This window comes from Gadus morhua, chromosome 16, assembly GCF_902167405.1.
Source record: "Gadus morhua chromosome 16, gadMor3.0, whole genome shotgun sequence".
NCBI lineage: Eukaryota > Metazoa > Chordata > Actinopteri > Gadiformes > Gadidae > Gadus > Gadus morhua.
The window spans coordinates 17709257-17733528 of NC_044063.1; the positions used below are offsets into that span (position 1 = coordinate 17709257).

The 24272-nt window shown below is 44.8% G+C and overlaps 2 protein-coding genes across 6 annotated transcripts in view; both read right to left on the reverse strand.

Moving 5' to 3' along the window:
* The window catches only part of arhgef12a (Rho guanine nucleotide exchange factor (GEF) 12a), a 38257-nt gene extending 18449 nt beyond the window's left edge, over positions 1 to 19808 (reverse strand). The window contains exons 1-10 of one of the 3 annotated variants that reach the window (XM_030381296.1): positions 18674 to 19808; positions 8128 to 8148; positions 7179 to 7270; positions 5435 to 5494; positions 3452 to 3550; positions 2118 to 2167; positions 1847 to 1904; positions 1553 to 1731; positions 1252 to 1323; positions 309 to 428 (exon numbers count right to left, since the gene is read on the reverse strand). In XM_030381296.1, the coding sequence (XP_030237156.1) occupies positions 309 to 428; positions 1252 to 1323; positions 1553 to 1731; positions 1847 to 1904; positions 2118 to 2167; positions 3452 to 3550; positions 5435 to 5494; positions 7179 to 7270; positions 8128 to 8148; positions 18674 to 18705 (783 nt within the window). In that variant the 5' untranslated portion in view covers positions 18706 to 19808. The remainder of the gene's footprint in view (positions 1 to 308; positions 429 to 1251; positions 1324 to 1552; positions 1732 to 1846; positions 1905 to 2117; positions 2168 to 3451; positions 3551 to 5434; positions 5495 to 7178; positions 7271 to 8127; positions 8149 to 18673) is intronic. The other 2 variants (XM_030381295.1, XM_030381297.1) reach the window with 2 other exon arrangements.
* An 870-nt stretch (positions 19809 to 20678) lies between these two features.
* On the reverse strand, positions 20679 to 24244 carry tlcd5a (TLC domain containing 5a). 3 transcript variants are annotated; one of them, XM_030381109.1, is made up of 3 exons: positions 23973 to 24244; positions 22879 to 23081; positions 20679 to 22534 (listed from the first exon to the last, which is right to left on the reverse strand). In XM_030381109.1, the coding sequence occupies exons 2-3, from the start codon at positions 23072 to 23074 to the stop codon at positions 21981 to 21983; spliced, it is 750 nt and encodes a 249-aa protein (XP_030236969.1). In that variant the 5' UTR covers positions 23075 to 23081; positions 23973 to 24244; the 3' UTR covers positions 20679 to 21980. The 3 variants fall into 3 exon arrangements, with proteins under 3 accessions (XP_030236969.1, XP_030236968.1, XP_030236970.1); XM_030381108.1 differs by lacking the exon at positions 23973 to 24244 and adding an exon at positions 23237 to 23961; XM_030381110.1 differs by lacking the exon at positions 23973 to 24244 and adding an exon at positions 23210 to 23233.
* Positions 24245 to 24272: the final 28 nt, after the last annotated feature.

Below are 24272 nucleotides of genomic sequence, written 5' to 3' on the forward strand. Positions count from 1 at the left end.
TAATCCTTATAGATAAACATCCCTGCTATTTTTTCTATTGAGATTTCAGAGCAGAGCCAAAAGATGCAACAAACAAGCGAGTATTTTAACGAGTTTTATAATACGGTGTCTGTCACACTGACACAAAGGAGTATTTTCCCCAACTAATCCTGGGATGGGATTAGGATTAATGCATGTCTGGAACAATTCCTTGATGCACCATGGCTGAATGAAATAAAACTCTACAAGAGCTAAAATTCTTCCATTTGCTGCGCCATTTAAAAAAAACTACCCTGTGGATTGTGGGCAATCTGTCGGGTTGGGATTACCTGTGCTGCCCCGTTGGCCTTGAGGTACTGGCCCTGCAGATGAGGAATGTGTTTCTTAGCTTCCTGGATGTCTTTCAGTAGTTTGGGGGAGGGGTTCCTGCTGTACTCCTCCTTCATGGCCTGTGGGGAAGAGGGGGTGGAGGGCTGGATTGTTAGCAAGTGTTGGCAATGGCAATGCTTGAAGACGGCCTATTGACCTACACATTTTAAGAGCCACAACAACACAATGTATATAACCTAGAATCAACATAAAGGTGCATTTCAGTTTGAAATTCCCTCTATCTTTGAATATTTATTTCTCGATTGTTATGCTTTATTCAATACAGATACAGTGAGTTATGCGAGTCAGGTAAGGGAGAGAGAGAGAATATAAAGCAAATGACCGCGGGCTGCCATAAACACACACCGCCTTAATGGTACGAGTATGTGTGTGTGTGTATGTATGTTTTTTATTAATGGGGATCCTTTGTTAAAAGGATCCCTATTAGCTGTCAACAAAGTGGGATGAGCTAGTCTTCCTGGGGTCCACACATAAGACACAAAACATAACAATACACAAGATAGATGATTCAGGTAGCAATGAAAATATAAAAGGAGTAAATCATTATCAACAACAACAAATTAATCAGATAGTTATTACATTCATGGGTATTACAATCATTGCATTCTGACAGTAGGTATGTCCATTCCCTACTCAGAAATTTAAATAGTGCATTCTCAAATGGTATTTGAAAGAGAATTTGCCATAAAATTGACTTGTATGGTATTGGGTTCGAATTATGTATAATGTATATCTATATCATTATAGTGGTAAACTACATAAGAAATGTCTTTGTGCAGCTCATAGTCACACGCAAATATGAACCGTCAAGGCAGTTCAAACAAGCATTCATAATACAAAGACAGGAGTAAAAGGCTATCATCTGATCGACAGCCTGCCCACCTGCAACTCCTGCTGCTCCTTTGAGATCATCCGCTGCAAGGCTTTCTGGGTGTAGAGACTGCTAGTATCATCCTGAGTAACAAGGTAAGAGGACCTATGGTTATCACACCACTGGTTGTAGAGACAGCTACCATCATCCAAGGCACGAAAAGCATCTGGGACCAATAGACCCAACACAACACAGCCACGTGTTCCTACCATATTAACATAGTCCCCTTAAATGAAGAACCAAAAGCAAGGAAAAATGCACTTTTTTCCTTTTTTTTTTAAAGAAGACGAACACAAGAAGGAGAGCCGGTACCCATGGCGACGGGGTCATGTTTGAGGAGAGCCGGTCCAGGGGACTGTAGGGGCGCTCGGTGGCGGGAGAGTTGGGGGAGGAGACGCTCAGGCCCAGCATCTCCGACTCCGCCTCTGAGAGGGGGATCTGGGCGAGCCCCGGGGGCCGCCCCAGCACCGTGAGGGCCACATAGGAGCCCGCTGGAGGAGGCAGGGGACACAGGAGTTACATCGACGTCGTAGGAGCATGCATTCACTCACAGGGGCCAACTACAGCCTGCGATGGCATAAGCGTGGAGACAGTACAAGGACTCACATTTGATGAGCTTCACCACTTCAACGTGATTCGAATGCGTCACCAGGGTCCCGTTCACCTGAATAAAACATAAACCATTAGGCGTTATATGGAGCAAAGAGGGGGAATATTGAATGCATTGAAACACAGCCAACATATGGCCCCACCAGAAGGTGGCAGCAGCGAGCCAAAGTGCTCCCATTTTACTAACGCAAAAAAGAGAAAGGAAAAAAAAGAAAAACACATGTGACGTTGGCAGTTTTTGGAGCACATAGTCAGACAGACACAATACCTTGATGATGCGGTCTCCTGTCTGAACACCTGCCCGCATGGCAGCCCCATCTGGTCACACAGAACAAGCAGTTAGTCAAACAGAACCGAAGAAAAGCTGCAAACCCACTTAAACAATAAAAACATTTAGAAGGCAGACGCCCAAGTGTATGTTCATTCTTACAGGTTTCACAACGTATAGACTAACACCTGACACCTAAGATGTAGCAGAGTGACTATTTATGAGCATCTTTTTTTTAAAAGATCATAACAGTGGTTATAGGACAAGAAGGACCTGTTTCTCAGCTCCACCCCAAATAAGGGATTTAGCCCCAGACTGGTTATTATGAGATCTACCACTAAGTCTGTGGAGAGACGGTAGCGCCAGCTACCATATAGCTGTCATCCAAGCAACCAAGGACACTCGTATTCCTAAACCTTTTGTGTGATTAATGCAGCGCACCATCTTTCTGTTTAAAAAATATATATATATTTATACATGTGTCACAACTTAAGCATTGTTGTGGTGGCTTATTGTTTTGAGACAGTCCTTTGTTGACAAAGCTAAATCATCCTTGAATTGAAAGGCCTTGACGTTTGTATTCTAGCCTATCCATCACACGCTGTAACTCTTGAATGTGGTCCCATGAGACTCAACTGCTTGATGTGCTCTGTTTCTGGCCAGAACTCAATGGCTTTTAATGACAACACATTATGGCACATCACAATTATGAATTTGTATGAAAGTTAAGACCATAATCTTCCTTCTCAGCCAAAAAAAAAAATTAATCCTCTTACGAAAGGCGGAATAAGCACAAAACCCATCGACAATGTGAAGCATTTCGCCAAAATTATAAACTTGCACTAACGACCTTTGCCAGCCTATGAATGAGTTTTAAAGCAATCACATTAAGAAGACAGGGCTCTAAACAAGCCCTATATCATGCCATTGTCTTAGCAAGGACAAAACACACCCAGTGGCTGGCCGCTCCCTTGTTGTCTCTGCCTCTCTTTGCCTACTGATATTCATTAAAATCTCCCATGAGCCTCTAGCGCCAGGCAGAGAAGACACGAAAGGACATGGCGGCAGCCTAGCGAGAGGCCTTATAAAAAACCTGATGACAAAAGGCCAGGGCCAAAGCAAAGGAAGAACTCAGGTGTAACCGCGGTTGCATCAAGGCTCGAAACGCCCTTCAGAATAAGTGCTGGTGTTTTTCACGTGTCAGGGCGTGCAGGGGATGTCTACAACTGACCGCCTTTCCCAGCAATATCCACGACGGGTATAACATCACACTCTTCCCTCTACCCTTTTTTCGGTGTTCATTCCACCGTGAGACGTTTAACATTTTTTTTTACCTTCTTTGACGAGCTGCACAAACACCGGGTTGTCACCGCTGACAGTGAGCCCAAAGCCATTTTCATCTTTCTGGATGATTACACATCGTTGAACCAGACCTGCGGGGGAGACAAAGAAGGACACAACAATGCAGTTAACAGAACCAGGAAGCCCGAGCTGGAAAGGTTCCCAGGTTACCAATCTGCGGATAGTCCTGGCGACAACTTTGTATTTATTATTACAAGGACGTTCGCATTCAGATGTGCAGCTGCAGACCCTGTATGCGGGCAGTGAACTGCATTACTTGGTTTATAAAAAAAGAGCCTTGATTGATCCGTGAGCATTAATGTGCAGTAAAAAGTCACACGGTCAGCAATGTTAATAGTCATGTTCTCAATGACATTTGTTTGATTTGGTTAAAAAGAAACAAATAAATTGATCAACACCAAGTCTCACACCCTGCGGTGTGGAAACATCTGGTTGATGAGTAACAAAGCCATCGCAGTTAGTTGGATTAAGCATTTATATATGAACCGGAGTCTTGCTGCTTGGTCCATACAGAAGATTGTTTTCTGAGAGGAATAACGGAGCATGACTCGGATCCTGAGTGGTTATTATGCCATCTTGGTCAGCTAGAGCTCTCTAATAGGTGTTGTGATCTCCGTACAGAGACTCACACACAAACCACACACCAATTCAACCAAGACCATGACAGAATTCTCATCAGAAACAGCGTTCAAACTTTGTAAACCATTTCATTTGACATGCTTCTCATTTATGTCTGCCGAAAATGCAAACATATACCGTTTTTTGAATGGTCCCGGTTCAGGGAACAGAACTCGACTTTCCTGGTTGTTCGTGTATTATTGCGCCAGCGTGACGATACAAAAGGTAAAACCATGTCAGACACATCCTTATCTACCAACTTGTCTGCTGTCTGGAACCAAACATGGCACACCTATAGCTGTGTACGACAGTACATTCAAAGATGTACGGTTCAAATCCAACATCGTCGTTAAAAATCCTGAGTGACGTGATGTGGATGGACCCTTCAAACTTGACTATTTTCTTCCCATCTCCCTTTAGCTAGTCTACAGTGCCGTGTCAACTAGAGAGGTGTGTCAATGAGCAACCTGTGGCCCTGAAGTAGGGGGTTAGAGGCGCCAGGGGGAGAAGGATCGTACACAGGGCTTGAGGTTAGAGAGGAAAGCCCAGGGCAAGGGGTGGGGAATTTCAGAAGGAAAAGGTGGAGAAAAAAAAGCGGGCTAGGAGAGGGAAGGAGGGGGAGAGAGAGACCAGAAGGAAGGTCAAGGAAGCAGTATGGCTTAGGAACGTGGAGTGAAGTTGCCTCCAACTGTTGATCGTCTGTCTCGTTCCCAATGCTAAACAGGTTGCTACCGGTGTGGGGTTCGAAGAGTCAACAATACGGTCGAGGGAGTCTATATGAATAAGAGTTCTGAAATGATCAGTGATCAGGCTTGCCTGTCTTCGCTGATATTAAAAAGGTTCAACTGAACAGGAAGACAGATATCCCCAGAAGCTAACATGAGTGGTATGAAGCAAACGTCTCGTGTTGAAATACATCCAACTGTGTTTGAAATATGCAAGAAATCTATATATTTGGGCACGTTCATCTGCTTATATGTTTATCTGAGTTTAACATTGTAAAGACGGTTTTTATTATGCTTTAAATTAGCCATTGACGGCCACATAACACTACTGGGGATGGCGCTGTTTCTGTGATTTGCAACACACAACCCATGCATATTAAATTCCATTACGTCTTTACCATCTGAAACAATCCTCCCTGTATAGAATGGTGTCTATGAGTTTCATGACAGAATGATGCTCTAGTAATATCCTGGTGGGGCAATTTTGACTAAGGCTCCACTTGGGAATAAGAAAACACCTAGAGGCAACTTCACCCTGGAGTGAGTGAGTCAGAAGTGTGAATAGAAGCAGCCAACGTCACACCACCACCCCTCCTGGCAGGAGCGTCTTACCACAGGACTCAGCCTTCCCCTCCGCCAGCACACTGCCACTCCTCTGCTCCACCACAGCCTCTGCCCACAGCCCCAGCACAATGCCCAGCACAGAGACAGCAAGGGCAACGCACACACACACACACACACACACACACACACACACACACACACACACACACACACACACACACACACACACACACACACACACACACACACACACACACACACACACACACACACACAAACGAACAGACGAACCAACATCCCGTTCGCACCCGCACACATACAAAACAACAGAGTAAAAGGAAACACAGGAAAAGAGATAAATCATGAGGGAGAAATATGATGGAAAGAGAAGAAAATTATACAAATGATATTTATAACCTCATAAAACACAATGTGAAGACAGCGGTATGACCTAAGAACACACAGTGCGGCGGCAACGGGGTGAACTGACGAGTGTCACTACAGAACTAGCATGGCTTTGTTTATGGCAACTTGCAGTGATGTAATGACTAGTTAGTGCCTGCGGCTCTAACATGACCTGCATTGCCTTTAGAAGTGTCATTGGGAAATGCCAAAAATGCGTCAGAATTGTTTGTGTTCCTTAAAATTACATTGTTAATCATTTTGTAGGAATTGGATTTTAAATGCATTTCGCAGATTTTCTACAAATCAAACACTATTTGGAAGCCATGAAAGTCTTTTGAAGGGGTCATGCAATTTGAAGACAACAGGAGAGAGGTATAGATTGAGATAGGAATCGTTAAAACATGGACGTGCATCAGAGAACAAAAGGACATGACCAGATATTGTCAAAATGTCTGGTTGTGGAAATAAAGATAAAGTAAGGAACTAGAGAAGAGGATTAGGCTATGAACCAAATCATAACAGAGAATGCTCTCTGGCTGATCTGTCCTTTGCTGACTCAGTGAGTTTGAACGCAGACAACCAATTAAATTCCGTCAGACAAATTGACGGCAGGGCCGATAACAGACGAGACGAAAAACAGTGAACAATGTCTTGTGTAACAGTCCCAGGGGACACATCTATTCCATATTTTGTTGCATCACAGGAAGATAAGCCAGCAGTAATGGGAAGGGATTTTCCGACTCTTGTTTTCAAAACAGAGGCTTTGGACAAACCTCAAATCATACTATCGTCCTTGATGACCAATGTCAACACAAGGAGAGTCAGAATCCCACACCAAACGTTTAGTGTTTCTGCACCATCGGCATCTTAGTGTCATTGAAAACCATACCAGGACTAGTCAAAGATTTAAAGCATGAAAATAAATTACAACGGCATACGCCACGATGACCCACAGCAGGAGGATGTGTGTGGAATGAAAAGGACCATATGGACATTGAACGCATGGCCGCACAGCCCACGCTGACAGGGTCAGCTTATGTTGTCTATCAAACCAAAGGTTGTATAAAATAGATGGATAGACATAAAAGCAGGACCGTCATAAAACGGTCCTGCTCAAAACATCATCTTTTTTTATCCGGTAGCCATTAGAGGAGATGCACAAATAAGTGTGAAACCCGTTAGCCCTAATGATATATCAAGGGCTTACGAGCCACCTCGGATGCAACAAGATTAAAATCAGTGGGCCCAAATTAGTTTTATAGGAGAAATTAGAAAAGTGCACGCTCCCCCATTATGAATCCCATCATGCTTTGTACACACCACCATCACACCATTCATGAGATAAGAGCGGGAGAGAGAGGGAGGGAGAAAGATGGAGAGAACTTACCTGTAGGGTCAAACTCATTCGAGGGAAGTGGGGATTTATCACTTTTGGGCTTCTTGTCTGGTGGGTGATCTTTACTGAGAATGCTGCTCGTTCTGGACAAAGACAAAAATGTGTTACACAGTAAAAACCCAACAACAATAACATACATTGTGCTCTAATCCGAGGCGACTTCCTGAAGCGCAACCATTCTAGACAGGATGCTCCCTGCTAAAGCCTAATGTGGAGGAGCGCTCTAGAGGACACCCTCCAACCGAGCATAGCACCACTTTTGTGCGATCTCGATGACGGTCAAGAAGACCCTGATAATGAACTGCACGTTTCCAGCAGACGGGGTATAATCTAGCCCACAAGCTACTCCAGTCTAGTGTCCGACTAATGCCTGACATGGACAGAGGTTAGCCCACAGACAGGGCTTTCAGTTGTTTGGCGTGCCCCGGTGGCGGAGCGTCGGACCAGAGAGTATGAACCCCACTGAGTGTGTCTACTGTCTGCTGTGTAAAGTGGCCGCCCGAGAGGATGTGGAGCTGCCCCGCCGTGTGCCCCGGGAGCACGCCCGGAGAAAGGCTGCCCCTCAGAGGGGGGTGCCACGGGGGCCAGCCCTCCGGCCCAGACCTCAACGGGGGCCGTGCATCGCCGCCTCTGCATTCGCCGGCCCCGACTGTGAAAGGCCTCTGTTCTGTTCATAGTGGAAGGCAGAGATGGGCCGCGCATAGAAAAAGGGACCCCTTTGTCCCCCCCCCCTCTGTGTGCATGTTTGTCTGTGGATGTGCATATATATAAGAGAGAGAGAGAGCGAGAGAGAGAGACTCTGACGACTACTGTGTTGCCGCCCATGCTAAAACCCAAGCTCAGCTCGTACAACCAGAGCGCCATTTGTAATCTCATTCATAACATGCATGGTATATGCTGCTGTGTCTATGTTAAAGAGAATAAGAAAATCCATCCTTACCTGATCGCTTTCTTAGGAAACCTGCAAGGAAGAACAGAGGGGAGCTCGTCATTATCCGACACCACCAACATCATAGGATATACTTCATGGGCGTCATTACAGCTATCAAAATCCTTGCTCCGTTGCCCATGTCTGAGGTACAAAGGAAGGACAAAATAAGACGCCTATCCTACAGAGTCTCACAGGACTACAAGACAGTAAACACACTAATCCTGATCAAACATCTGGCTCCGTCAGCTGCAGATTAAAGTCTTTACCAGGTCAAATGCCCCCCTGCATCTCAGCCCAGCGTGCATTTGTGCGTGCGTGCATTTGTGTGTGCGTGCGTGCGTGCGTTGCCTTGTTCCTAGTTTAGATCACAGCTTATCATAATTATATCCATGTCCATGGCACATTTCTTGACACAGACTGGCTTGAGGCTGATTAGATCCAAAGATGGTTTGAAGATGAGAATAAATTAATTCACTGGAGAGGATGTCAACACCTTTCAGGGAAAGATGGGTTCGATATGCTTTTCAATAGACAACACATTGAAATGCTGTGATAGTGCGTAGTGCGTATTAGAACAGACTGTGTCTAAATGTTTCTCAATGGGCGTTTCATTACAGTAAATTAGCTTAAACCCCTGGCCAAGGCACCGAGTGCAGAAACACATTAAGACCGATGGCTGCAATTAGAGTTGAACTTCAAGCATCGCATGTCACAATCAAGGAATATAAATACAAACTATGGAACAAAGTAGGTTTCAATTACATATTCACGACAAGTCCCGGGGTGGATGAATAGCGAGGCCATTGAAATGCTAAACACAAACACCAGACCACATCAACATGCACCAGCGGTAAGCATGAGCACAGGCTTCAGCACAGCCCTGGTCCCGTGTAATGGGAAGGTCCTACGGCTCACCAGCCCACATTAACTCTCCTGGCGACACTGTGTCCCATTCAGGGCTGTGCGAGAGAGCGGCTGAATGGCCCGTTCATGGAAGTGCACCCCGACTGTAATAAGTTCCAGAGAGCCTACGCCGAACACAGCTAGTGTCTACATACTCTAGCAAACTCCCCTCTAAAGCTCCACCAAGATGGAGGGATGGAAAAGTTGCCGCACGTATTGCACACACAGGATGGGACCATGTGTACGCACATGCAAGTGAGGTGGAGGCGGGAGGCAATTGTGAGTAGGCAAACGTTAAAAAAAAAAAAGAATAGAAGAATAAAAGGCATGGCTAGCCAAGCGAAAGTCTTGAGAGGCTGCGTCAGGAATCTGAGACGGTCTAGGTCTAGGACAGAGGAATTATATGAATCATGTCGCTGAGTGTATAATAAAAAAAAAAAACTGATGATTCAGTAGCACTCAATTGACGTCATTTGTAAACACAAAATGACAAAGGTTTTTCCTTGATATCCCTTAGTAACGGCACACAAATATCCGTTTGAGCCCTCAGTTTCAGACGGTTAAGACAGTGAGATGGAAACAAGGGTAAATATAGGGGGGGAATACTGACAGGGAATGGATAGGAGGAGGGCAAAATTCTTTCAAAAGTATACATCCAGTGTCAAACTGCTAATGTGTGACAGATTAGAGTTCATATAGATTTTGAACTGCATTGTTAACCATAGTCTCTGTGGATATCCCCTTCCACCAACTTTTAAAGGTTCCCTTAATTACACCACCACAAGACAATATGCATACAGTATACAGAGCGCTAACGGTATGCAAAATCATATCTTAAAGCAGAACCATCTAAATTACTGGGCTTTAAGATCAGCCAAATAAATCAAGGGGATTCGTCACACTAGCAGAGCATCAGGCTAACGTGCATCTGACTTTTAGTTTAGTTCAAGTTTGGCAGGAGCACAGAGAGAATTTGAAACAGGGCTACAGTACCAACACAGCAGCCAGACGCATGACAACAGAGACATTGCATGCATATAGTTTAGCCAATTAATAACGTGCTGGCATGTCCTTTCAACCATGAATGATTGCAACTGACGATTGCCGCACCGTCGACTTATTCGAATGCTCTTGCATGCAGCAAGATCAACTTTACAGATCAGCCAATGGATTAGAGTTTCATATGCATTCTTCTTGAGTAACAAATAACCATCATTGACATTTACTTAGAGTTGTGCGGCACATCATTAGAATATGTCTTGTGATTTGGGAGTATGAATACTGTAAAGTACTTTATGGCATTCTAATTTATATTTAAATTATTGGTGTGTCCTGCAGGGGTCCACATACATATAAATACGATAATGGCTGCAGGGCTCTCGCTCAATACTGGAAATAACTCAAAAATTATGTCTACATCAGTGCCTCAGACCCAAAATGATCCCAAAATAGAGTCCTGGGTGAAAAATCCAGAAATGTTCCTTTATGATGATTGAGTTGTAGAAAAGAAAAATGATTATCAGCATGATTTGATTCATGTTAAACGGCAGTGGTTGGCCACAGATTCATCAATATAGCAGCTTACCAACCAGCAATTTATGGAGTGTGTGTATTTGGCACCTAATCAATATATATCGGCATACATGCTTAACGCTTAAATGCACCAAACTGGGCAAACACGACAGTCTGTAAATGGAACCTGACGGGTCACAGCTAAACTGGGGGTGAGCTGCATCACACAAAATGTTAAGTATACAGCAATGCTAAGAACAAGCTGCCAAACCTGTCCCCAAAAGACACTGCTTCCCTTTAACTACAGCGGCCTCTGTTCCAAATTGTGTCCTTAAGGGATCAATGTCCCGCCCCTCACTCAGTACTTGAAAACCAGCTAATGAAAGTCTTTAAGAGTGTGAGCGGGGACCTCTTCCTGGACATGCCCATTAGGTTTGAAGAGAGAGAAAAGGGGCGAGAGAAGGCCGAGCCGGAGCAGAGTGGGAAAGGAGAGAGGGAGGGAGGGGCAGCGCTGGGGCGGGCCTGGGCTTGAATGCTCCATTGAGGTTAGGTGTTTTGATGGAAAACTGTGGCAGCGGAGGGCCAACTGCAGCAGCGGTGGTAGCAAAAGGAGGCCGGCTCTAGACCATGGAGAGAGTGAAGCGCGGAGGCAGTCGAGGAGGCAGGGGGGGGGGGGGGGGACCAACTGCCCAGAGAGAAGGACTCTGACACAGAGCCATTTCTGTGAGAGGGAGAATCGCAAGAAAACGGGAAAAAAAGAAAACGTGGAAGGGGGAAAACAGCGGACATACAGGAACAATTTCAAACCCTCTCATAAGCTTCGGGGGCGGGGGGCAGGGGGGGGGGGGATCTTTTGAGGTTATTGGCAGTTCCCCTTGAAATCAGTGTACCAGAAAAAGAGACGTTTCTAAAAGCTACCCTTCAAAGGCCTGACGACTCGTCAGAATCCAAAATCAACAGTGCGACTTTGGATCGGACTCGGATTGGCCTGCGACTCTTTCCGGCAACTGTAGCTCTCTTCTAGTCTTCTGGAGGGGGATTCCTCTCTTGGTGGCACCTTCCTAGTCGCCATTTTACTTGCCCTTTTGAGGGCCACGTCTAATAGGGGTATCATCAAAACTCATTTAAGTCTCATTCGAGTGTCTGTGAGGCTCTCTGAGGCCATGTGCTCCGTTGGGCTCTGATGTAAAGTAACCGGTTTCAAGGAGCCTCAGGCACGTTTTAATGAAGTCTCTCTCCAAAATGCCTTTAGAGCACAGAAAAAGCCCTCTTCCTTGCCCTGGTTGTTCAGTCGAGAGGTCGTTTGGATGAATGGGAGTATGAATTTGACATCCAGCTATATATATGGACACTACTGACATAAGGCATCGTTTCACACCGCCCACCTTTGAGGTCAGAGTTTTTGCAGTCAACTCATTCAAACTTTTATTTATTAACAACAAGACTTGGATACAGCAACCCGGTTGCAATAAAACAAATACTAAACTGAATGAATGTGGTATATTTTATACTGTTTACCGTATAAAAGCACAGCAAAGTTATAAAAACAGCAGTCTTTCAGTAAGTTTGAATGGAAACATAACATTATTGCTGTGGAAATTTGCTATAGACCAATATCAAGATCTATGGATCACAATACTTAAACATTTTGCTATAATATTAAAACCAGCCTGGCATTACTCCATGCACACTAAAACCTAAGGTCTGTGTGAGCAGTGTTAATACGCATTAGCCAGCCTCTTCTAGGCAGACAGCCTTATTGTTGTGTGGAACTGGGTTGAGCTAGCTGCGGTAACCTCAAGCAACTCACCCGTTTTACAAAGAAAACAGACTTTACGGTGGCGTCGCTGGCAGGGAGGGGTCTGTCTGAGACTAGCAAAGGGTGCTGGGTGGGGGGTAGGGATGTTTTCAGAACAACCCCCGGGGGAATGGAAAGAGGAATATTCAAAACGGTGCCTATCAAACACTAAACTTCACGCGCGGCTCTTGCCTCAGCGGCCTATGGATCAGACAGTGTTCAGCACCTTCTCCAGTCGTTCACACCACCTCTTGCACAAAGGCTATGATTCCCTCCTAATGGTGTAATCATAGAGGCTCTCGGGGGGGATGACTAATGCCCCAGAACACACACGGCTCGTTATCTAATCTATATACCTGACTCATTTGACCAGGGTACACACACACACACACACACACACACACACACACACACACACACACACACACACACACACACACACACACACACACACACACACACACACACACACACACACACACACACACACACACCTTTCCACTGTGTGTAGGGGCACCGTAACAACACCTCTCTTTCGAAACACCTACAGACTGGTCTGACAAATACATTAATCGAAACTCAAGCGATGTCGCCAAACAGTGTCTGAACCCAATGTGACGTCGGTTGCGCGAAGCCGATTGGGTGAATAAGTGAGTCTGTGCATAATGTATGGTGGCAACAGAAAAGAAAAAGAAACCATAAAGCAAGAGTGTGTGTTTGTAAGGGAGAGATAAAGAAGCAGGCCGAGGTGTGTGTGTGTGTGTGTGTGTGTGTGTGTGTGTGTGTGTGTGTGTGTCAAGAGAGATGGGTCTCTGGCTATAGCCTCAGGGGGGAAAGCAGTGCCCTTTCTGCCCCAATAAACCTCATTAGGATTCCTGACATGAGAGCCGGGGGATAGACATTTCTTCACGCTACGCACTCCGCCGTTCTCCACCACCACCGGTTTGGGGGGGGGGGGTTAACATTGACAAGTCACATGTCCGGCTTTCCAATTCTCTGCCACTTCCACCGAGCATAGGTTGTGTGTCCCTGGTAATGGGCCTATATTCTGAAATGTGAAGGTGACATGGCACCTCTGTCTACCAACACAACATGATAGTGACACTTGACACTACAGCTGGCTGGTGGAATATCAGCTCTCAAGCACAGCAGCGGGGTTTATAGTTTCTGCTAACTACCTTGAGAACCAATTGATTTCATGATGCATCAATAGAAGGGATATAGGTAAAGGAGACCATTATTTGGGAACATTGCCAATATCCACGCCATACTGCAGATACCCGTTGCGGGAATTGCCTGCCATCTGGATGGATTTCCTGTGAAATCTGATGGTATCATTTACTGCATACTAACCAGAAAAGCCATAATTACATAACTACTGATATATTAAAAGATGGCCAAACAGCTGTTTTTTCTTTTCCACACACACACACACACACACACACACACACACACACACACACACACACACACACACACACACACACACACACACACACACACACACACACACACACACACACACACACACACACACACACGCCCTTCTAGAAAAAGCAATGCAGCAACTGTGACAAGAGCTAATGTCCTCTTCCTAGGAAGGATACTTTTTCAAAAGCCCCTGAACAGCACTCTCAAATGCAAACTGCCCCATAATTGACATTGCCTTAACATCCATGTCGTTACACATTAATGCATTATCATTTATTCAACAGCATATGCTTCCAACTTCTGCTTGCATTAATTTGCCTCCACCTTTCTAATTAGTTTATGAGTCCACGAGTACTAGGCCCTCTCAGAGAGCTGGTCAATTCAAAATTATCACCACCACTATGTTCCTCCTCTTCTTTCCATTTGGCCTTCGTCGAGCCCTTAAGCCGGGAGTCACAGAGTTCACAGACCAACGCCACCTCTCCCATCCCACATAACACCACATCTGTGATTCCACAAAGCCCTTTTTAATTTGAACATAAACTCTGAGCAGACAGTCTGCTCAAAGCGGCCGCACGCCCTGACACACTCATTAGCGCCGAGAGAGAAAATGAGTGGTGGTGGTGCTGTGCTGGTGGCAGCTCCGGCAGACATCCCCTGATTCAGCAGGGATAGTAATGATATTAATCACAGTGCTGCAGTGGGGTCGCCCACCCTCTCACTGCCGGGCCTGTTGCAGCGGGTAAGCTGTGTTCTAAAGTCCCTGATCCTACAGGCGCAAGGAGGAGGAGACTCTTAAGAGAGCTGATGCATAAATCACATCCCCTGTCAGACCCAGTCACCGTCTCTCCTGTGTCACGCTTCGTCGGATACGAGTCAAAGCATTACGTGCATGGTGCAGATGCTGGACGACGACCGTTGTCTCGCGGTGTCGTCGAGAAAACAGAACCGCCTTATCGGCCCCTTTTGGTTTCCTCCTGAAATCCCGGCGTTAGAAACAGAAGAGATATAGGAGATCCACTCCCCCCACCGGTGCAGCTGGATGCTTTTGTGTGGTGAGCAGCGCAGCCTCGACGCTCAGCAAGCACAACAATTAGCTTGAAGGGCCTAGCCTAGTTCATGACCATAGCACAGACATGTGAGGACATGACACTTTTTTGTTGTACTCTTTTCCTCTATTGTAGTGAGCCAGTCTTTCGTGGAGTGAAAGTAACATTTTGCCCCTGGAGCCCTCTGGGCAAATAGGGGACAATAGCTGAGGTTGTCCACAAGCATCAGCATCACCAAGCTGGCTAGAGCCTCACTCTCCAAGCCCAACACCCATCCCGCCCGGGCATCACTACCCCTAGGACACTGCCTATTGAAGAAGACACCCTCTCTCCCAGTATAGTTCTCTCCTTTTGGCCAAGGCTTTCAGGGTAAAGCCAGCCAGCCACTGATATTCTGTAGAAATACTTATTAAGGTTACATATTAAGTTGCTTAATATGTAATAGGCAAGATTGGTCCAACAACAATCATTCTAATGTGATACAGCATGTATAATGTGTAATTGAGTAAAGAAAATAATCATAATGTGTTATGCTAGTTTTCACACTATGCGTGCGGAGAATTTGCCTCGGATGTCTAAAGCATTCATATTTGGAATGTGGATGCACAATCCCTTTTACTTTAAGTTGCATTAAATCATACCTAAACCGAGCACCCTAGTACCCTTCACCAAGGGTAGGCTGGCTGAGCATCACATGCTTGTGTCAGCATTACCTTATAATAACGCAGAGGAAGTAGGTAGGACCCCTTCATGATCAGAGAAAATGCCAACCCCCCTCATAGAAAGCCCCCATCAAGTTCGATCCAATGAACCATTTGCTGTAGGCTAGCCAATGATGACCATCTTCCCTCACCAACACTCAAAATAAGTTCTTAACTTTCCCGTTAACTGTGCTACGGCATACAGTTAACCATACCCAACCCATAGTTCCCTTTTGAAACCAAGGGGTGCATGCTAACTTCTGCTAAACACGATCACTGTTAATAAATCGCCCCCGCTGTATACAGTCAATTCTCAGCATGGCCTGACATTGAAGTGAAGATATAATGTAGGCTAATGCGGGGAAGTGGGCATTTAAAATGATTAGTGATGATCCAGAGAGCAATAGATAAGCTGTGTGAAGGGGAGTCGATGGGGGGAGGGAGACGGTGTGAGCTCCAGCCAAGGCTTGCCCTAGTGAAAAACAGAGCATGGTCGGAGCTGTTGTGTGCCTGCCAAACTGACGTCCAGGTGTGACCAGTGTCTTCCTAAGCTTCTCATTTACACTCCTGTAACGGCCTGATGACTCCTATTCATCCCTACAGGGCTCTGGGGCACGGGGAATCAAACACAGACACGGACTGGGGAGGCAAGAACACACGTGTGTGTGTGTGTGTGTGTGTGTGTGTGTGTGTGTGTGTGTGTGTGTGTGTGTGTGTGTGTGTGTGTGTGTGTGTGTGTGTGTGTGTGTGTGTGGAAGATAAAGCTCAGGAGGTAAAATGCATGTCGTAAATTACATGAGTATACGACTAGATGAGCCTTAACACCTGAAGTAGAAACTGAAATCCAATCAAATACTCTGATCAAAATAAAGATCACAGATTGGCGTCATAACCTTTTCACCGCCCAATGTCCCCGAGGCTTGCATGGATAACTCGTCGTGACTTCAACTAGCTACCTCTGAGGAGGGAAAACATATAATGGACAGCGTCGCCGCCTTCATCATGGTTAGAGTGAGGCTCCAAAATTGCTCCAGGGTTTCTGTCTAGACTGCTCTGTTGTCTAAAGCGAGCAAGTGGATAGAAAAGAATAGGCGGACAATGCATGCATTGCATGTTCTGGTTACTACATAACGAGCCCTGTGCGTACTGCAGCCCTAATTATTAAGGCGTAGGCATTATACATACATACATACATTCGATTTTTGACGCCACTCATTACAGAGACACTGATCAATACCTTATAATGCAATCTACTCAGTAATGGATGCTGATGCTACGGTTCTTCCACTTCCGATGAGCACTCTTGTGCTGCTGGAGGCTAATTTCAATACACACTTGGTCAGAGCAGCTGACCCAGCTGCATCTGAATCGATGCAGACTAGCAGGAGGATGGAGCAGGGAAATACCTCTATACTACAGGGGACGACGGATGAGATCACATAGACGTAGATCTATAGAAGCTCTGATCACTGGGCATCAATAAATCCAACGTGTACGTAGGAAGTATGTGGAAAGTAGGTTTCTAGTGATCTAGAAACAGTAAGGACAGCCGATGGATGTGCGATACCATGTACGTGTGATGGCAAGATAAAAGTGAATAGGAAAATCGAAGACTATTTCTCTTACAAGTATAAAGAGCATGCAAGACACACGACTTTACACAGGCATTTCAGTTTTCTATTAAGGCAGATTTGATATGTGTCAATACGTAGTCCATGCTTATGACCACAAAGTACTGGTCTAGGAGTTGGCAGAGGCTTAGTTAGGACTTTGCAGTGAAAGAGGCTTATTGATGTGCATCTGGTGAATATGCATGTCCAATCTGTCAATCATCCAACGCATTAGCCTCCCACCATCTTCTCTCCAACATGCAGCTAAATGAAGCATTTCTCTGACCACTTTGCAGGGACAAACCTACCAGTGGACATAGGTTAGTGGATAATAGACAGCTAGCTTGCACCCACCAAGTCAATTGTTTACAATTAGTGATGTCACCAGCACCACTTTCCGGGCGGGCCTCAGGAGGGGGGTGGGAAAAACGTGGAGATCAGCAAAACGCTATGACAAAGAGCTAGCTGCAGACTCAACTGTCACAGCGGCGGGCCATCCAGCCCCATTGGACGTTCACAGTGCATGGCTGGAACTTCAGACCAAAGCAAAAACAGTGTCCACTGCAAAAATGCCCATGCCATTAAAGGGGCATCAGAAGCAAGATTGGGGAGATGGAGAAATAAATGCCAAATGCTTAAATTCATCAACATTGGCCATCTTGTATGCCTTCTAAATACCTCCAAAGAATCAACGGTCAGGTGTTCTTTGCAAATTCTAATTTGTTTTGTTTTAAAAGCCTATCCTCCACAGTGGATCAATACAAGGTGCATTCTCAAATCCAACTTGGTCAAGAGGACTATTGTTTTGTTTATATTGTGGTCTTGGTTTTCCAAAACAAATTATGTTTTTCACGACCAGTGTTACATTCTTCATCATTGTATTCCTGTGTAATAAGCTTGTTTTGTTGAAGAGTCGTGTGCATCCCAATGAATTGGATTCCCTCCTCGCAGGTATGTGGGATTCAGGTAGCAAAGAATGACATGACATCCCATTCCAGAGTTACCCTGTCCGTCTGTCAAATCTGAGCAAAAAAGAAAACATGTTCTCCACAACATGCCAGGCTGCTTGTTGATCCATGTGTAATTGTTTAAACGCCCTAGTCTTAACACTAGTGTCTAGCAGCCAGTCTACCACGACCAACCCCTAGGATAAAGTGATTACCTAATAGGCTTTGGGCGAGTGAAGAGATGGTTTTAATTGGGGGAAGAGGAGTGTTTTAAAGGCTTGAAGCCTACGGTTAACTTGTTCTAAAAGATTCATTTCGATTGGCCTGCTATAACAAAATGGTCCTGGCTTTGCTCTTCCCCCTCCATTTACATCTTTCAAACAACTCCATCCTGAATTTAGCTGAATTTCCAAATAATCCACTCATGGCACTTTGAATTCAGTCTCATTGTTGCAATCGAAAAATGTCACTATATAAATAGCTTCAATTTCAATCGGTGTTTGTTTATGATCTGTGATGATCATAAATGTGTGTATTTGTTTGTGAGCGTGTGTGTGAGTGTGCGTGTTGCATGCAATGCAATGCAAATAATGATGTACTGTACCTGTCAGTGAAACTGGACTGTGTGTCACTCATTGGGCTTCCGGATCTAGATTTGCAGCAAATTATTTCCGATTAACATTTTCCAGAACGTGATGAGGCAAACTCCTCCAATGTACTTCTCCGGCATCCGTCTCAAGTGGGCCAAGGTTTCAGGACGTCGTCTAATCTATTAATGAATGTCGTCCACTGGTCCGTTGTTGATCAGCTCTAGGACAAGCTGTCTGCCAAACAACTCCTGGTCTCGGTTGTATTCGTAGTTATTCACAAATCTTGAAAATATGTTATATTACGATATTTAATATGATGTCTTCAAGTAGTCTCCCACCACGGCTACGAATGATGTGTCGTCCTGGTGGCCTCTGTGGGTTAGATGATATGAAGATGTTGGGGTTCCTTTACTCCCAGTTTGTCTGTCTGTCTACTCTGGACGAGCCTCCCGGGAACAGGAGGTCCTCACAATACTCGTCTAAACGAGTTCTGGTTATAGTGTTTATAAGCTTAGCGAAACAACTACAGGTCATAAAGCCATTCAACACATCATGCAGAAGACGATGCTCGTTAGATTATCAATATAAACTGTACTTGTTGGAAGTAAAGAGCTTCTCGGGCGAGCCGCCTGGCGATGTGGAGCTACCGCTAACAGAGGAGCTTCAGGACACAACTTTGTTCTCCGCATCGATGGAAAACTGGAGGAAAGTCCGCTTCACAATAACCTGCTGGGCGGTCACCGAATAAATATAGAACATGGCACGAATGTGGATCGGTGTGTGAATTTTTCCCCCTTCTTAAGTCCTTCAAAAAGTCTTCATTAGGCAAAAAAAAACTCCCCAGAAGTCTGCTAGCAGCGCGCAGCTCTCCTGGACTCCATGTTTCCACAATCGCTCGCTTCTCGGCACAATCCCCGTGGATGGAAGCAGGCTAGTAATGTGGAGCTACCGGGACTAATACACTATTCCCACACCGGTCGAATAAACAACAGTGCGTCTAAAAGTTTAAACATCCAGAAAATCAACTCGAGCTCTCGATATCTTCAGTGCGTTTACAGTAAAATAACTAACGGAATGGTACCAGAAATCCCACTTTGTGCCGCTAGCAACGCCCTAGCCAGCTAGCCGAGAGTCCGCAGCTCCGCTCACCACTTCCGCCGGGAGATGGGAACTCTGCTGCATGCATCACACTCTGCTGTATGTAGCACACTTTGCTGCATGTATCCCACTCTGCTGCATGTATCACACTCTGCTGCATGTATCACACTCTGCAACAAGTATCACACTCTGCAACAAGTATCCCACATTGCTGCATGTATCACACTCTGCAACATTTATCCTAACCTGCTACACCCTGCTGCAAGTATCCCACTCTGCTGCTCTGCATCACACATTGCTGCATGTATCACACTGCATCATATACTCTGCTGAATGTATCACACTTCATCATGCACTCTGCTGCAAGTATCACACTCTGCTGCATGTATCACACTTCCTCAAACACTCTGCTGCATGTATCACACTCTGCAGCATGCACACTCTGCTGCACGGATCATCTATGAATACATGACATGAGTGATGAAGGTACAATTAATAAAATAATAATATATAATAAGGAACATCATAATAAGGGCGGGTGAGATTCCCATCAACAGTTTGCATCAGTAGTGAAGATCAATATATCACTCTTCTAGCAAAGCAAAAAAGCTATGACCTGTGATGGACAGCTTTCATTAGGAAATTCATATTTTTACTTTATTGGTCTGTGTCACACACACACACGAACACAAACACACACACACACACACACACACACACACACACACACACACACACACACAAAAGTTGGTTGTTATGTGTGAGACAGAGTGAAGGAAAACTATGCCGTACTGATGAACTATTGTCCAAATAAATCCATGTTGCAACATTGTCATACCTAAGATTACTGTAATTAAGATTTCGTATTTGTTTTGCCTTAGTTTCTTCCAAGCGTTTGTTTTGAACAAAGATGCCACCATGTGGACACGTAAGGTAGCCTTTATTGAAATGGAAAAGCAACCTGTTACACAATACCACCTGCGAGACTAAAAACGGTAGTTGAAAAATATCTACATAAATGGTCAAAAGTTATCAAAATCATTTTATTACTCCCACATGTGTTTTAAGGAAATTGTATTACATCACAACACTTTTTTAACAACATGTTTAGGTAAGTACATTCAGATTTAAGGCACAAAAAACATTTGTCTATATAGACAAAGTATTGATCACATGATCCATTCATAAGCACCATTGAAATGGAAGAAGTCCACTATGAAAATGAATTAGTAATGTCTCAAGCATTTTGCTAGACTATAAAGTTGAATTAAATATATAATAATGGTGAAAGACACTAGCATAAATTAGATATTCTGAAATGTTTCCATTAAGATATATATATTATCTCTCCCAATTAATTATTTCTCACTTGCTTTACACCATCAATAGGTTTTTCTGCGAGTGTTCTCATACATTGCCGATGCACTAGCCAATGCAAACATAAATCAGCCACCCCTATCACATGAATGTTTTCCTTTTGTATTTAACAAGGATCAAGCAAACACGTTTTGTTAAAAGCCAAGAAAGTCATGAAATTGTGTTTTTTTGAGACTCACTATGCTTTCTCAACACAAACAGGAGTCAGACTTTAAGACAAACGTACAAATTAGTCATTATCAAAAAGAAAGTAAAAGATTATTCATTGCACCATATTGATAATATTGAAAATCTTGACAAAATCTGTGGATCGAACTTCAGTGATAGGACCAAACACAGGCTTCAAGAGAATACTGACAAAGATTTGTGGCAGAGATGATTTCACACATACATTTCTTTTTCACAAATGACAGAACTAGTTTTTCCACAAACTATGCATCACTGTCATCACACAAAAGTGAATTATATCCCGAAATATAATCACTCACATCTTCCCACCCTAAAATATGTCTCTTGGGGACATCCATTCATAGTAATAGCCAGCAGCCCAGTTGGTCATTAGACCTATGGTCCCTTAAATTGGAATGAGATAAGCCTCTTAAGAATCACTCTTAACCTTGTGCAACATACTTTCCTCTTCGGTCTAGGTCCTTTATGCACGACCAAACTAAGCAGTATTCGCGGTAACATCTGAAGCAAAAGCAATATTCTGAAATCACTTGTACAGTACAGTTGACAGTCATGTAGACAAATGCACGCTCCCTTTGTCCATGTCAATTCCAAAATGAGCAAAACCACATCAACAACAACAACAACAAAAACAGTGTTGAAAAAGTGGCAGAAATTTCAGTCAAGTTTCCCTTCATGAGCGTCGTCTCCCACCACCGCCCCGTTCTTCAGGCTCCTGGCTCCCTGCTCTCTCCACTGCGCCATCTTGCTCCCATACTTCCGCTTGGCGAAGCGCCAGATGTCCACCATGAACACCCAGGACAGCGCGTACATGGCCACGCCGCCGCACTTGATGAAGAAGCGGGGCCGGGGCGAGATCAGTTCGCAGTACAGCATGGCCCCGCCCACAAACACCCGCATGAACACAAAGAGCAGCACGAACGCCAGGTCCACGGCCTCGCCCAGCGCCGTCTCGTAGCGGCCCGTGCGGCGCAGGAACCAGCGCGCCTGCAGCAGGGGGTTGGTGATCTCGCTGCCGAAGAGGACGGCGCAGGACTCCACGCCCGACTCGCCCAGCCACAGTGTGACCATGATGCCCAGGATGCTGACCGTGTGGTGGGCCAGCATGACGGGGCCCTCCGTGCGGAAGTACATGCACCACACCATGTCGAAGATGAAGTAGCTCAGGCTCAGGACCATGGCGCTGATCTGCAGAGGGGTGTTCTTTGTGCCTGCGGACGGAACGGACAGGAGGAACTAACGGTTAGGGTGGGTGTCGAGGTACTGTCATGAGCCAAAATACTAATTGAGCTCCTAAGACAGATGCATGGTTAAATTACTGATGAAAATAGGATTGAATAATTACAATCCTATTTACAATCCTATTACTTAATCTTTTGTGAATAAATATTGTCCTACAAAATGGCTGCACGCACAATGCCTCACAATTATCTGAGACATTAGTTGAACTGTAAGACAAGTGCAGTCATTTTCTTAGACAGTACTTATTTTCAAAAACCGTAGTGAAGCCACGACATGATGAAGGGTGATCATCAACGCTATGCGAGCCTCCTACCTGGGTATGTGAAGGGCCAGGGTCCGTCCACATAGCCGATGTAGGCTGTGATGCAGACAACTAGCACGCCATGCAGCAGGGTCACCAGCCGGCAGTTCCATTCATAGCCCCGGGAGCCATTGATGTTGCAAAGGATCACGTAAAGAGCGACCCACCCAGAGAGGCAAAGCAGCACAACTGCAGCCAGCAAAGTCATCCTGGAGCTAAAGATAAGAAAGAAACAGTTGGCGACCGTTTATGTGTATCGACCATTAATTATTCTGTAAAAATTAAAAGAGAAACAACTTGACACAAGAATGCATTTCTTTCTTTACAATAGTAGTTACAGTACATGCCGTGCCACCGCTCAGAGACTCACTGTTGGAATCTATTTGTAAAAGGGCAACAATTGTGTGTACTGTACTGTTGCTGAACTCTGCCCCCACAGTAGGCAGGCTCACAGCGGGTGGGGTGATGAAGACGGCCCTTCTGTGACGTTTGTACCATGAGCTGAAAGGATTTCAATGGGCAGGACAACACCCTATATGTTGACCAGAGTGAGTGAGATAGCTTAAGCGTTCACAGAACTTGATGTAATCACTTGGAAAACCATCCCTGATGTTAATGCGAGGGACAGTAGACTGATGAATACACATTCCCCGCAATGCATTGTAATACGAATGCAAGTGTGAGACTTAACTTTGCCATTTGCCAATGCCACAATCATTTAGTGTCGTTTTTAGTCCGTCCTCACAAATGCTTAATGATTGATTTCTTTATCATTATTGGGATTATATCGTTGTGCTGCTGTCTGTGTATTGTTGTCATAAAATATAATCTAGACGTCAAGTGTAAAGATAGGACGCGGAGTAGTAGTCACGTTGTATATGGCAATGATAAGACATGCATTTAAGACTAACGTCTGAATTGATCTGTATTATTAAAAATAAATCTAATAAATGTAAGACATTTTATAAATGTACACTCAGTATCGTAGGAGGAGGAAGCTAACAGTTACACTGATCGAACGCTACAACAGACCACTATATTGTGAAAGACAGACACAACATTAGTCCTCCAATACACTCAATTGAAACCTTGACCTCAATGCTCACCTCGATTCGCGTCCTTGTAAAATGGCTTTAATATGTATCTTTTGTTCAAGGATCCTTGATGCTAACACATGATGAACGCACACCGCATCATGGGTCTACTCCTCGGCTCCAGCATCCCTCGCCTCGGCGTTAACAGAGGTCCATGTATTAAAAGGCAATGGGCTGTGGTATCAAGTGCTCCATACCTCTGCCGACCAGCTTGTTTAAGTATTTCACTTGAATCCGGTTGTTTTTCTTTTCGTTGTTAAGGAGGGTCTGGTGGAGTCTTGAAAACATTGCGACAGCGACACACTGTGGTCA